General features: G+C 43.1%; 1 protein-coding gene across 3 annotated transcripts in view; it reads left to right on the top strand.

Moving 5' to 3' along the window:
* The window catches only part of Cadm1 (cell adhesion molecule 1), a 318385-nt gene that overhangs the window by 274575 nt on the left and 28760 nt on the right, over nt 1-15050 (top strand). For 2 of the 3 annotated variants that reach the window (XM_052188419.1, XM_052188418.1), the window contains exons 6-8: nt 1910-2009; nt 5587-5759; nt 10455-10541. In XM_052188419.1, coding sequence (XP_052044379.1) covers nt 1910-2009; nt 5587-5759; nt 10455-10541 — 360 coding nt within the window. The remainder of the gene's footprint in view (nt 1-1909; nt 2010-5586; nt 5760-10454; nt 10542-15050) is intronic. The other variant, XM_052188420.1, reaches the window with a different exon arrangement.

The following is a 15050-nucleotide window of genomic DNA, read 5'->3' as shown; positions in this document are numbered from 1 at the left end:
TCGTGGACATTAACCTAAAAACAAATAGTGGGTGCTGCCCAGCTTTGGGGCTCTATGTTTATGTCAGAAGTCCCCTAAGCAAGAGTTCTTGGATGCTGTTTGGTTTCTGAGTGTGAATTATTAGACAGGTCTTTTGTTATCTGTGTGTCATAACCTCACATTCGTTTCTCTTCTTTTAAAACACAGATTTCATCAAATAGCTATGTGCCAGGCAGAAGAACTTGTATCACTAAAAAATAATAGTCCTGCAGCACACTTCAGGATTCTGCTTAGTCTGAGATAGGATCTAGACGTGGGTGTCCAGGAGCCTGTGCTAGCTCAAGGTCACCCTGTTTATTCTATGCAAACATTCCCTCCCTTCTCTGATAACATTTATCAGGATCCTCCCCAATTTGTTTTACCAGTAAGTCCAAGAAAAGGACTGTGTCACATGCAGTGGCCTTCTGGGCTTTATCACCTTCTGTCCTCTGACAAGTAATAGTGTTCCTCAGAAAGCAGCACCGGTTCCAGTGGGCAGTGCAAACTGGTGGGTGTTCAGGAGGCTCTCTTCAAAGGGTCATAATATCTTGGGTGACATGGCAGAAGGCACGTGGTAGAATCAAGACTAGAATGACTAGCTGTCCTAGGTGAGCTGTCCCACGTGATGACTTTCCTGGGCAGCGACCATAGCTGCGTGAGGGGGTGAGGTTGGCAGAGTCTGGCCATATTTCTGTCTTCTCTCGTATTCCATAGGAGGAATACTAATGAGCCCAGCACTACCGCCTGAAAGGCTGAGGAGCTTCTGTTTAGGTGGTGTGATTGGGAAAATAAAAGTATGGTAATTGTTTTGACCTCTCAGCCAACTGATGTCCTGCCCTCTCACACTTGGTACCCCTGGGTCCCTTTCCAAAAGAGCCACAGAATTAAATGAGGAGCATAGGAAAAGATCAGATTCCACTCAGGTTCTGTGTATGAATCATGTGTATCATCCATGTTGATTCGAAGTACTGCTGCTTCCCTTGCTACTCCCTGAGCCCCTCTATCATTCATCTCCGATACCCACACATCCCCTCACCAGCAATCACAGCTTTAAACCACTGAGGGAAATAAAAATAACTTGTGCCGCTTTCTTGAATGCACACTTGTGTTAGAAAGATATACTCAGCTTTAATTGTGGACTGCCATTGAGAAATGCACTTCAGAACCAGAACTCTCCCCCACTCTATTCCTCGGAGCTGTCTGGTATTGAGTTATCTCTGAAACCTTCAACTAGCTACATCATCGTATGAGTACCAAAGTTGTCATCATTAAAACTCTTGCTTATTCTGCTGTGGTTGCATGGAAACTCAGACAGTAGGCTCTGGATGAACGTCAATTCCCTTTCCTCTGTGTTTATGCCAGGATGGTTTTATTTGGGACCACCCATCTCTCCTGGATCTTTTCTTCGTAAGGCTGTTTGAGCGGAATTCGGGAAACAGTTAGCTAGAAAGAGCATAGAAGAGACAACTTATTAATATGCAGTGTCAAAACACATTGTCACATGGTAATATGTGATATATGATAAAATGTATCAATTTTGAACACCACAGAAATCTGCAGCTTCTCCTCAGCATGAAGGCAAATGAGTTTCCCTTAGCTTGACTGAGTTTAGAGATAAACTTCAATGTAACAAAATGTATTTCATAGGAATTGTTTGATGTGCCACAGTTGGCTTAGGAATCTCTTATCTAAGCAAGGTTCACTCCTTAGAGTTATTAGTCAATTTAATGTGGACAAATGCCAGGATTACTAACTAATTAGAAGGATGTTGCTGACGGCATGTGGATGGGGACAGAGTAAGAGCTGGCAGTGTGGGATTTGTGACAGGATGTGAGTCTGATCTGCCTGATGCTATCGTTTGCTAAACATCACGCTTTGTGTTGTCACACAGACAAACCACAAGTGCATATCCAGATGACGTACCCTCTACAAGGCCTAACCCGGGAAGGGGATTCGCTTGAGTTAACGTGTGAAGTCACCGGGAAGCCCCAGTAAGTTCTGAAGGCCAAGGTTGGCAGAGGGTCGTGAGCAGTAAATGTCACAACATGAAGATGTGCATTCACAACTCATTGGCCTGTCACCTGTCTCCTGCTGTAAAAAGGATGGGTGATTTTTGAGAAAACGAAGAATATTCAGCGACGGGGAATAAATATCAATGCATAAATATCCCAGCACCCAAGTCAGACAGCTCACAACAGGCATATGTCCCCAGCTCCAGGGACCCAACGTCCTCTTCTGGCCCCCACAGATACCCACATACGCGTGCACACACAAAAATTGTCTAAAATGTCAATATAGCCTCAATGCACTATAATGTCTGCTAACAGTGGTGCTCTTGCTACATACAACTGGAAGGTAAGGTTTTCTAAACTTTGATGTACAGAGGTTAGGACCAGATGTAGACAAAAGAATTTGCTTCCAAGGAAAGCACAGTACTCAAATGAAAGATGTAGGAATGTTCCACTAGGGGAGTGTGACTGTTCTGCCTAGGAGGAAAGGAATGCTGACAAACTGGTGTTCCTGAGGAGTGTGATGGAGACGCTCTGCATACTCCACACAGTAATCCAATGTGAGTCAGAAGAGCAGCTGGAGATCTAACACCACCTACAAGCTTTGAGATCATGCTACTGCCAATACCTCACAGTCTACTTACACAAGACAAGAGCCTTTCATCTTTCTAGTAAAACAAATTGTCTTTAACTGTTTTTAAGGGAGGGGGGAAAAAACCCAGTTCACACACTCATGAAATGGAGGACAGGTCAAGTTGGGATTAAGGTCACTCAAACTTTTAGTGGTACCTATCCAGAAACACAGCCGTGAGCTCCCTCTGCTGTCCCTGTGGCATGATTTCCTGTTCCCTCACAGTTCAGGTGAGCTGCATCTTTGTGATTTTTCATATACAGACCTTGGAGCATCTTAACAGTGCTTCCTTCCCACTCCTTAGACAGCACTCACCCTGTGATGGCTACAGAACCAAAAGTGCACTGTGTTAGAGGGGAGCCTGGCGATGACGAGTCCCTTGGCCTGCTTCCACTCTCCTTTATCCATGGGCTAGTGCCTTCCCTTGGGAGGAGGGAGAGCTGTAAAGATGACCTTTGGAGGGAGGTGGCTCTGGTTCTCTTTGCTTCTTCTCTGGTGCTGCTGGCTTATTTGGCCCCAGCTTTGACATTTAATTCTTAATTGTTAGAAAAAAGAGGGAATGCCTTCCTAATCTACAATTCTAGTGAATTCTGCCTGCTTTATTGTCGTTAACAGGCTGATCAGGGCTGTTTTCTCTTATATAAAATTTCAACATACTGGGCCTGGAAAGATGGCTCAGCAATCTTCCTGCTAGTGTAGAAGATCTGAGTTTGCATCCCAGCACCCAAGTCAGGCAGCTCACAACAGGCATATGTCACCAGCTCCAGGGGCCCACCGTCCTCTTCTGGCCCTCACAGATACCCACATACACATGCACACACATTTTCTTTTTCTCTTGTAAGCCCTTCAAAAAGATTCAGATCATTCTTTTTAATAAACTGATTTATGCCCTATTAGAAGTTTCCCTTGTCTCCCAAAAATCCTATGGATGGAGGGGAACCCTTCTCAGGGCCTCTGACTGTTTACAGCAACTATATTCAACAACCTAAGTCACATTTATGCTGTTTGGCTTGCTAACCTATATTTTACATCTGTAATTTTTTTCTCCTGAAGAAGGTACTATGTGCGTTTTGCCTGTGCCACAGGGATGGTAAATTACATGTTTCCTTCAGGACATTTTTGCCAGAAAGGGTATTTGTTCGTTCCTCTCAAATTGGAAAGGGCACGTGGCTGTGTGAGCAAGCAGGCTTTACTCTGCAACTATCCCTCCTCGCATATTACCTATTTATTTTCTCAAGAAATTGTATACAATAAAAATGGTAATTTAACTTGCCATTAAGTGTTGTGAATATTCTCAGTGCTTACCCCCACTGATTGTTTCAGCTGTCAAGCAGCAGGACATGAGGCCTGATTGCCAGGCAGCTCCGTTTTCCACTGCCTACAAGGAGGACATGTTCAGTACTAGCTTCAATAATTCACCGCATTCTGTTGACAAACCCATATGCAATTAAAGAGAATTGTAACTTCACATCTCGTTGGAACAGTGGAATGCTACTCAATAGGCCTCACTTGAGTATCAGTGTGTCGTTTATGCCTGGGTCTCTGCCTATATCACTGCTCCTAGAGGTAGTAGTAGGGACCAAAAGAGGACTGCTCATGTGTTCAGGCCAGTAGCATGCTTCTTGTCAAATAAAAATCAAGACTAAAGCTATAACTTGGGGGTAAGTGCTTGCCTAGCATTCATCAGGCCCAGGGTTCTGTCTCCAGAATCACACACACCACACAAAAAAATGATTTTCAGGCACTCGAGGTATACCCTTGGTTTTGTAGGAGGATGAAAGAGGCACCTTGAAGAACACAGGTTTCAAGTTCAGTGAGTGAAAGGTGTTTGGTGTGTGCGCACTCTTCTCTCTAGAGCATCTTGTCAAATTTGCTTTTCCCTAATGGCTATCGTAAGATATGTGTGGTATTTTGAGTCACTAAAACTTGTTTTTGATAAGCAAGCTCCCTTGTTGGACCTAAAGAGTCTATTTTTAGATGTATTCATTCATCATTAATCCACTAGCCAAATGCACTCACAGGGAAGGTCCAAGTATATCTAGGCAAGAGGACCTAATAGAGAGGGCCAGTTACTGGCCAGGGGCAGGTAGCAAAGGTAGTCAGCGCCAGTCACATGGCATCTCAGGTGGGGAGAGTCAGGCTAAGGGGAGAGGAAGTGATTGGATCTTTCCAGAATCAAAGGTGATTTTTCCAAACACAGACCAAAACAAAGCTCTGTTCAAGCCAGGGCTGTAATTCCAGCTGCTCTGGAAGCAGTCAGGAAACTCACTGCAGTTTCAAGGGCAGCTTGGTCTCCATACCAAGTGTTATATATAGACTGGCTAGGGCAACCTTGAGAGGAAATAGTAATAAACAAAGGTCAAGGATATAGTGGTAGAGCTGGCATGTGCCAGTATCCCCCAGAGAAAGGGAGGGACGAGAGGAGGGCTGTCCTGTTGTCAAAGTCCATTTAACCCTCACACGTGCCTTCTGAGCAAGCAAACACTTGGAATTAGTAACCATCGGATTGATGCATGCACTACTAGCCAAGACCTTGCTTTTTTTTTTTTTTTCTCCTCTCTAATTATTGAGATGATTAACAATGGGTGAGCTTTGGCCTGCCTTTGGTGTGAAACTTCACAGCTGGGTATGTGAGTTGGGCACGTTGGCTTATTTGCTGACTTATTGAAAATGACTTAAAAATCATAGGACTCCAGCTTATATCAAGTCTTGAAGGTTTATCAATACCTGATTTTGTTTTTTAAGAATTATATTGTAGATGTGTTTGGCAGTTGCACAGTCTTACTTTTATGAATTTAACATCTCTCCTGTGGGTCCAGTTAGTTGCCTCACCCTGCATGGGATTTGTTTGCTGCATGGGTTAAGAAACTGGATACAGATGCCTTAGTGGGAAGTGGCCCTCTGACCTGTCTTTCTTGCCTCCCACAGGCCTGTGATGGTGAATTGGGTGAGAGTCGATGATGAAATGCCTCAGCATGCCGTACTGTCTGGGCCAAACCTGTTCATCAATAACCTAAACAAAACAGATAATGGTACTTACCGCTGTGAGGCTTCCAACATAGTGGGAAAGGCTCATTCGGACTATATGCTGTATGTATACGGTACGTGAGAAGATACAGTGCTCGCCCACTCACTCCTCTGCATGTAGCTGCTGCCTGGGCTTCACCCCAAAGCCTTTGGTCAAGTTGAAAACCAAAAAATCAGTTGGTATCCTTCAGGAACGTAAAGAAGCCTGGCCTGAGGTGGACCCCAGTGGTCCCCACCCGGGTCGACAGTGACTGTTCTTCTCTCCCTCTGATGGTGGGGGTTTCCCACAAGATCACAGTCTCCGGTCGTGCTGAGTAGGAAGGCTGTCCTCAGGCACAGGCCGTGGAGATTATGTTAGAAGTAGTGTCTGAAAAATTCAACCTTACCAATTAGTGGCTTTCAGCTCAGAAAGTTTATTCCCAGTGGTTTTTTTTTCCTATGATGCCTGGGCTAGCCTTCCTACTGCTTTGATGAGCAGAGCTATCTTCTTTTCAACATGAAGCCATTAACTCCAGAAGACTCTGCAAGCCAGTAAACACTCCAAATAAATATAAGGTTCTTGGTAGTTGCAGAGACTACCTACACCTTCTGTTTTGTACACAAATGCCAACTTTTTAAAATGTCATGTTTTCTTAACATCTTTCTACAGGGTTATTAAAGCATATTATCGTTAATTTCATTTTGGAATCAACAGATATGTATAGAAGATCTATGGTACTAGGCATTTCCCATTTATATCTTGCTGTTGATTTTATATACTGTGAATATGCTCTATTTAGTTGAGAAGTACACTCTCTTTATAGTCTTATGCTATCAAATTGAGTCTCTTCTGTCCAATTGAACTCTCTTCTCTTCATTCTATACCAAGAAATAGTCATGCACTGGCCCAACATAAAATGAGTACCCAGAGGCAAAAGCAAAATCCTAATGTTATAAATATTTGAATATGGGGACTGCATGTCTGCCTTCATATTAGATGTGTAAACAATCCAAGTTAAGTTACATGTGTACAAGTATAGGCATAGCCACATACATTATACATATGGAATAATATTTACACTGCAATATCTCAAACCTGGGGATCCTCCATATGTAGGAAGAAAGGAGAGAGGTATGTTTGGACAGAGAAGCACCCTTTATACCATACATAAATAGATATGAAATTATAATTCTTAGCCTATACTTGAGGATTTTTTCCCCTTAGCAGTGCTTCTCAATCTTCCTAATGCTGTGGCCCTGTTCTACAGTTCCTCATGCTGTGGTGACCCCCAACCATAAAGTTATTTTGTTGCTACTTCATATTATAAATTGTAAGAATATACAGGATATCTGATATGTGACCCCCAAAGAGGTCGTGACCTGTAGGCTGAGAACCACTGCCTTAACATAATATAAAATTAAAAGATCCTTTCAAATCCCTGTATTGGCAAACGTGAAGCCTTTGTCCAGTCTCATTAGTGATCCATACACAGCTATGTTCCCACACACATCTCCTTCTCCACTGTGTAGATGAGAATGGGCACAAGGCACCCAGGTTCAGCTGCAGAACTGCCCTGTTGCACTGTCTGGCTGGGATGGTAGATAACATTCCTCTCTGTGCTTTGCATATACCCTTCCAATCTGAGATTTCACCCTCATAGGAGGACCTCTGACATTAGTGCCCTAGTCTATAGACATCAGTATAGCTTTTTACAGATTTCATCCACGTTCTCCCAGTCTTTGATGCACTCCAGAGACTAGATTATCTGGAAAAACAGTTCAGCTTACAGTACCTACTATTCCTACAGCTCAAGGGGAGAAGCATTTTGAGGCTTTGTTGGGCAAACATTTGCAAATTTTGAAAAATTAGCTTACAGCCAGCGTGTGTTGAGCATTCCCTTTATGCTGTTTCCGGAATTGACAATTTTACACGATCCTATCTGATGTCCAGGAGACCGCCATGATATGTGCTTCCTTTCCATCCCATTTGACATATGATACAGTGACGCTTCAAAAGATCATACAGTGTGGTCTACTTCACAATGTCCCCAGACTGCTTAAGGCCACCTACTGTAAACCCAAAGCCCAGTGCAAGGTTGGTCTTTGCAATCCCCTTATTCTCACAGCTTTTCAAGAAACCACGTCTCTTTATATCAGCCTTTTTAGATTAGCGTCCTAGATACCATTACATTATTTGAAAACCAAGTATTGTAGGAGCCCACCTACACACCTGTATCCAAGTGTATCTCTGATCCAGGATGATCCATCCAGCCTCCTAGGGGTTCTATATCTCTTGGTCCCTGCTCAGAGTGCCATTGGGATGGCAGGCTAGCATACTAAACTGAAGTCTTGCTAGTCTAGTAACAAAACAGTCTGACAATTAGGGCAAAGATGGGCAGATTGCCTTTTTAAAGCAATATAATGTGATACTGCAGCAATTTTTGAAGGTCTCTGTGAACTAAAAGTTGACACACTTCTAAAGCACTTAATTCTCTGGAAGTAGTTTCTCTACTTGAAGCTTCTCAGTGTCTCCAGCCCAAGTCCCAGTTGGGTTTGTTCTTCTAGCATTGGTTTTTCTAGCACAGCTTGTTTAGCTTCTGCTCTCTGTTTCTACCTGTTTGTTGTAATGCTGCGTGTTGATTTCAGGGCCTCTGCATACTGGGTAAGCACTCTGATGCGCTGCATCCCAGGCCCTCTGGCTTCTTACACAGTGGCCTTGTGTTGCCCTTCTTACTGAAAAGGACCCCAGCAAGGATGTTTCACCCAATAATGGAAAATGGCTCATTCAAGATTCCTGAACCAGGTGTGAAGGACAACAATCGCCTAGTAGCGAAGGAGATCACTGAACATGTGCCATTTGTACATGAGAGGGACTGTGCCCTCTCCCTGATGTCTATCCCCTCATCATCTTGTCTGCTTTTTGGTTCATAATCATGTCTTCCAATCACATTCACACTCATTCTTACTGTGTCCTACCATCTTGAGCTTTGGGCCATTGCATTTAGAAATGGGTTTGTAATAGCATTAGAATATGGCAGGACCAGGCTTCGAATGGCGGTACTGCTGTTCAGTGGCAGCCCTATAATTGAAAACCACATTGTTTCCCTCCTGGAAGGTCGGGAGGTGTCTCTGGACAGTTTACTTGTTGAAGGAGGAGGCAGTATCTCAGTGCCAGCTAGAGTCTTGGGGCACTAGGTTCATCTGTCTCTGAGTTGGCACCTGTCATTGGTATAACTGTTCAAATAAGTTGCCTAGTCACACACACACAATAACAACAACAAAGCACTTCTTTACCTGTGACTTCCATAAACCACACACCAAAGGGCAAAACGGCAATGATGCTCAAACATTTCTTATCCTGTTCTTTCAAGAAGGTAATTTAAAATTTAAATTTCATCATTTCAACTTCCGAGAATGAGATTTTAACATGGAATCTTTTTTTTTTTTTTTGAGGCTGCAATTAAACAACAGTTTAATTTGCTTGTTTCCACATCTTCAAAAAGTCTCTCATAAAACAGAACCATTTGCTGTTGGTTCTTCCTTACGAGTATGATTGTATGTGAGAAGCGGTTTGTGAAGAAAATGAAAACCTTTGATTATTGATCAATGATAGTCATCATTTTATGCAGACTTTGCAGCCAAGCACCAGAAGAGTCATCCATCAACTTCCAGGAAGTTGTCCCAAACCCAGTAAAGGTGCAATATATAATTAAAGTTTTGATGTATTAATTAGACAATCCGAGAGCTCACTTGAAGATAAAAGGACACCAGATGTGTCAGGGAGAAAAAGTTGACGTGCTTTAGATAAAATTTAAAATCAAAAGCCTTCAAATCGTCTTATGCTCTATTTTAGCAGAATGATTGCTTAGTTCAAAGTCTAGCTGACAATTTAACATATTCAGTTTGATCATCTGGGCTTAGATTTTTTTTTCTTTTTTTGCCCTTTCCTTATCCCCAAATAATTTTTGAGACACTGGAAGATACAGCACATCAAGTACCAGACAGCTGCTTCCTATTGGGCTCCTGGTTTTGAGGGTCAAACCTCATTTATATTTAGCCCACTTGTTTACAAGATGGAAAATGTCCTTTCATTTTTTTTATCTCTGTGGTCCACTTAGGTCAAGTTTTTAACATGAGCAAAGGCAACTTATTAATATTTATAAGGTGTAAAAATTTATTGACTTAAAACATAACATCTCAGTAAAATCTCACTTGCCTGGAACCTGGTACTCAGTCCGTGGTGACAATCTCTCTTCTTTGTACTTGCTGTGGATACAGAAGTGGTTTTCCTTCCTGCTGGGATGTATTGATGGGGAATAATGAAGATAGCATTTGCAGGGAGCTTGTGTGTGGTGCCACATTCATCCTTGGCTGATACAAGTCCTTTAAATGCGGCAGCTCCTTCTCCTCTTTCCTCCCTTCTGTGCACTAGAAAGGAAGGGACAGCCATTGTGCTTTCTTGGCACTGAGGTGACTTAGCCTTGCCTTTAAGGTCTGGTGGGGCACTGGGGGTATCCAATATTTTAGATTTTTGTTTCTCACCTTTCCATTTCTCGTTTCATTTCTGATTCACTTTGTAAATAAAAAAGCTGTTCTTCTTTTCTTAGCTCTTCCACCTAAGGCTTTCGGTATAGTTTCAGACCTACATCTTTCAAGGGGAAGGAACTTGGTGGTGTAAAGAGGGAAGCCATCCAACAAACATCTCAATGTCTCCATGCTTTTGTTTGTCATTACTGGTCATTGTTGTGTTCAGCATTGTGGGTTTGATTTTCCTTTTTTTTTTTATCCAGATCCCCCCACAACTATCCCTCCTCCCACAACAACCACCACCACTACCACCACCACCACCACCACCACCATCCTTACCATCATCACAGGTATGGTACCTTCATTGCCATTGGAAATGTCCTGAATGTATATTGTCTTTTTGGTATAATCAAAAAGAAGACTAGCTGTTCCCTGGAAGGCCTCTGAGCTTAACTGTTGCTCTACTTTGGAACTCCAGAGACATCCAATACTATGTTCTTGAATTGAGTCTTAAGGACCCTGGAAGAACTTTAACATCTGAGCTGTTAGCAGATCAGATGCTGTGCACCTTATCTTGAGGGAATTCTTTATGAAGTGATCACTACTCAAAGCAAAAACACTAAGTTTTCCTGGCAGCCTGGCTCCTAGCTTGGCCACAGCTGGTGAAATGGTAAGTACCAAGGCCTGGGCCACATAACGCCCTGGTCGAAGTTTCATCTTAATCCACATGAAAGAAATAACATGCACCGAATTTCAGAATGTCTATGTGGGCCACATATGTGTCATCCTCCCTCTTCTGACAGGTTCCTGCTGGCATGGTAACTGCCCAGGCCTCTTGTTGCCTGAGAGATTGCAGGAATCAGATGGAGTCGTTATCTTTTCTAAGCCGAGCACTTGAATGCCCACCTCTTTTTTATATATGTATCCTCCCTCCTCATCCTGGTGTCCAGTAGATGTTAACGGTTTGAGGTTTTATGACTTGGAGTTCCTTCTGGCCTAACAGTGTAAGTCACTGCATGCCTGAACCATACCAACTCAGTGTGTCAGGCTTGCTTAGATGGAGCCTTCCTTGACAACCATTTCCAGGTGTCCACTCTAAGGAAGGAAGGAATCTTCTTGCAAAAGTGATTTCTCCTCTGAGGAATGTTGCTCCTGAGGATCTTGCCCCTGGCAAGTGTCTGAACCTTTGAACCATGAGTGCGGTCCCGAGTCCCTGGACCCCTTGATACATACTTGGTGCTCTTCCTTGTTCACATCTTTAGCACCCAAGATCTAGCAGCCACATGCTAGGATCATGTTAATTTTCTGAAGGCATTTTATTTTCCATTGGCACAAGAGTTGATGACAGAAAACAATGTGCTCCCTAAGAGAGGGAGGCCCCATAATAGATATTGGAATGGACTGGCTAATCCAGATTTTCTTCACCTTTCAGCTATTACAAAGAACTCTGCCATAAGCCACCATTGAGGGGCTTCCTAAACACTGGTTACAAACATGTGTGCCTATACTAAATGTTAACTTTTCTGAAAATCCATCAATTGATGTGATATCTCGCTCCAGTTCTGGCTCCCTCCAGAGAATCTGCTTCCTAAGTCTTGCCTGTGTTTCTGCTTGAGCTCTCTGTCATTTCCTTTTGCTTCTTAGAGAACTGAGTTTGGAGCATAGTGGAACAATGCCTGCCATCTTCTGTATCATCCATTAGCATATGGAAGATGTCCACACAGCTATCGCGTTAGTGCTTCATCCTAAGAATTCACTTCCTTGTCTCTTACCGAGTTAGTAAAACTGGACTAGGTGTGTACTCTTTCATTCTGTTTGTTTGCCTGGCATTTCGGGTGTGGAATCCAGGGCCTGTAGAATGCTATGCCAGGCAAGCTCTGTATAGCTGAGCTATATCCTCCATCCTTTAGGCATGTGCTTGTCTTACCAGGTTTCATAGTTTCCTGTGAAAGAAAGACCCCTTGGATGTCAGAATAAATACCCAAACTGCAGATATCATTAGCAGCATGTTCGTCTTTGGAGAAGTATGTCACAGCCTTTATATCTCGTGTGGTAGAAGATTCCATTTAGGTATCTGTAAGGGTTTATATCTGAAGGCAATAAAGCCCTCTCTCATTCTGTGAATAAACTCCCCATTTCTCTTGAATGTGGAGCAACACTTTTCCTGTTTGACTGGCTTCATCGCTTCAGCATTCCCTGACTCTTCCCCACCACCACAATCCTTGTCGCAAGTCACCTGAGACACTCTAAGTCACTGGCTCTTAATCCTTTGCTCCCAAAGACCTCCTTCTCCTGTGAGCTCCTCAGACATGTACAACTCACTGTGATCACAGTTCTGACTGCAGAGACACTGTCTGGAAAGAAATTCTTAGAACAAATGACACCATATTTCTGGCCACATCAGAGAAGACTTTAATTGGAACATGTCTACTTCTGTCTCTACTACTGGCCTCTCAGTTCAAAATAACTCAGGATCTCACAGGTGCACTTTGGTCTGTGGGTGTTAACGTTCCAATGCTTTCTACAACACCAAATGCATCTGTGGTAACGAATGCTCAGATCTTCACCAGCACACCCAAGAGTCATTAAACTAAAATTGCTACTGAAACAACGTTGTGGAATCCGTCCCCTTAATGGATGTGATCTTTCAGGCTTACTGTGTCTTAACAAGCTACCTTCTATATATTTATCTTGCCCAGAAAGCAACTTGTAGAAGTTAACATTTGCCCCTTTCTCCAGACAGATTAGAGGTTATGGTCTTGAATGGTTCTCTGTCCCATTTTAAAGGTCCAGGCTATCCTCTAGATTTAGATTGGTTCCTAAAGAATCTTCCAGACGGAATCCTGACAAATGGATAGCTAAATTAATTTCCACTCCTCCCCTCCTGCACTGTTTTGTCCATTTACAGCCACCATTAGCCTTAAAAGCTTCAATAGCTGAATCTAATGACAACAACATAAAGCTAGGTCTCTAAAAAGAAAAAGTAGCTGCCCATAGCCAGCTCTATCCTTCCTCCTAGTCAACGCAATAACTGGAAGCCATTCCCCAGGTCAGAGTTTCATTACTAGAAAAATGTACAAATGCAATAGAAAAATATTTTTTAAGCTCAAAAGGTCCTAGTTGATTTCTGATTTCTCCTAAAGAAGCATTGCAGAGCTATCTTCTATCTTCCCTACCCAGGGTAATGGAATTGTTCCCTTTGTTAGGAAGACATTCCGTCCCAAGCACCTGGCTCACAAACATGCTGCAGCTCCATCCTGGAGGCGCCTGAAGGAATCAGATACCCCCCCCCTCCAACTCTTCTTTGTCCCCTCTCCTCTCACCCCCCCCCCCAAAAAAAACCTTAGATTTCCTACTTTCCTAGGAGAACAGTGGCCTTTGCCTGCTGTCCTCTCCACTTAAAACAGATTTGGTGACATGTCAGACACACCAGAAGGGTAGCCCTGTCTAGGGAAATTTTTCTGCAGTGTGAAAAGATTATTCAGGCTGAGCACAGGGTTCACACCTTTAACCCCAGTGCTTGGGAGGCAGAGGCAGGTGGGTCTCTGTGAGTTGGGGGACATCCAGGTCTACATAGAGAGGCCTTGTCTCAGAGACAAGAAAGGCTGGAGGGAAGGGGGCACGGTGGAGAGAATATTCAGCATCTGTTTGCTATATCAGCAGAGATGTAGCTTTGCAGCTGGTAAGCCATTGACATTATTCCAAGACTTCTCCACATAAAAAACCAACTTGAGGATGGAACTGAGTGAGAAACCATTTAGAACCTCATTGGTGTTTGCCCTAAGGTTCAAAGGCTCTCTCATCTTTCCTGCTGGTTGATGCTATGATTGGTTCTGTTCAGTTCTTGGCCTTAGGAGGCCCCCTCATTCCCACCCTTACTGGTTTATTTTTTTTTGTCATGTCAGGTTTTCCATGGGGTTTCTTCAGTTGTGGGAGTTTATGCCTCAGCACAGAAAAGCAAACCAGATGAACTGTTTGAACTTTCTTCCCAGTCAACTTCACGTTTCAGGGATAGTAGCAGCTCCTGTCTTTGTGCCTCTGTGCTTGGAGATAGTGTTAGCCTCCTCCTCTTGATTGGGTCAGGTGTCCTTCCTGAAATTTTCTTGGGAAAGCATTCTATGTTTCTCCCTTTAATTAACCTGGACATTGTATTGTTCCTGCCTGGTGGAGAGCACCATGACAAGTCCTCAGCATTCATCTTCTGCCATACACACCTTTAACAGTTCAGATACAAAATGCAGGCCAGGAGATGCTCAACCTGTAAGTCACACTATACACACAGCTGCCATAAAATAAGAAATATAAAAAAATAAAAAACAGCTTTAGAATAAGAATGAATAGCTAGCTATAGGGCCATATTGTGAAACACATTTAAAAATCCTTTCATAAGAATGAAGGAGGTCATTTCTAAATGAGTTTTTCTCTTTTTTTAAAGCATGTATTCAATTAAGTATTTTGTATTTCTTAGAAAAGAAAATAGCAAGGTTTCTCTTATTGGTGTCAAAGCACTCAAAAGCCAATAAACTTGGAAGGAAGTGACTCCTAGCCTCAGGCCCTTGCATTATTGGAGTTTTTCACAGCTTGATGTCCTAGTCTTTTTTCCATGTTAATGTGAGTTAGATAGCGTACAGAAGGCATACACAGCCTTTTCCTTCAGTGGTATTTGGAGGGCATGTCAGTAGGTGAGCATGCGCCAAGCATGCATGTCTTATGTGTAGAGGAAGGACACGTGTGCTTGACACTATGTTGATGGTGTGGCCAGGTAGATAGTAACAGCTTTACACCACACACACACACACACACACACACACACACACACACAGCTCTCAGCTCCCCAATGATTCCGACCCTGAGCTGCT

Source organism: Apodemus sylvaticus, chromosome 7 (assembly GCF_947179515.1).
Source record: "Apodemus sylvaticus chromosome 7, mApoSyl1.1, whole genome shotgun sequence".
NCBI lineage: Eukaryota > Metazoa > Chordata > Mammalia > Rodentia > Muridae > Apodemus > Apodemus sylvaticus.
Note: the sequence above shows the minus strand (reverse complement) of the source record. Positions and strands in the feature narration are given on the sequence as shown.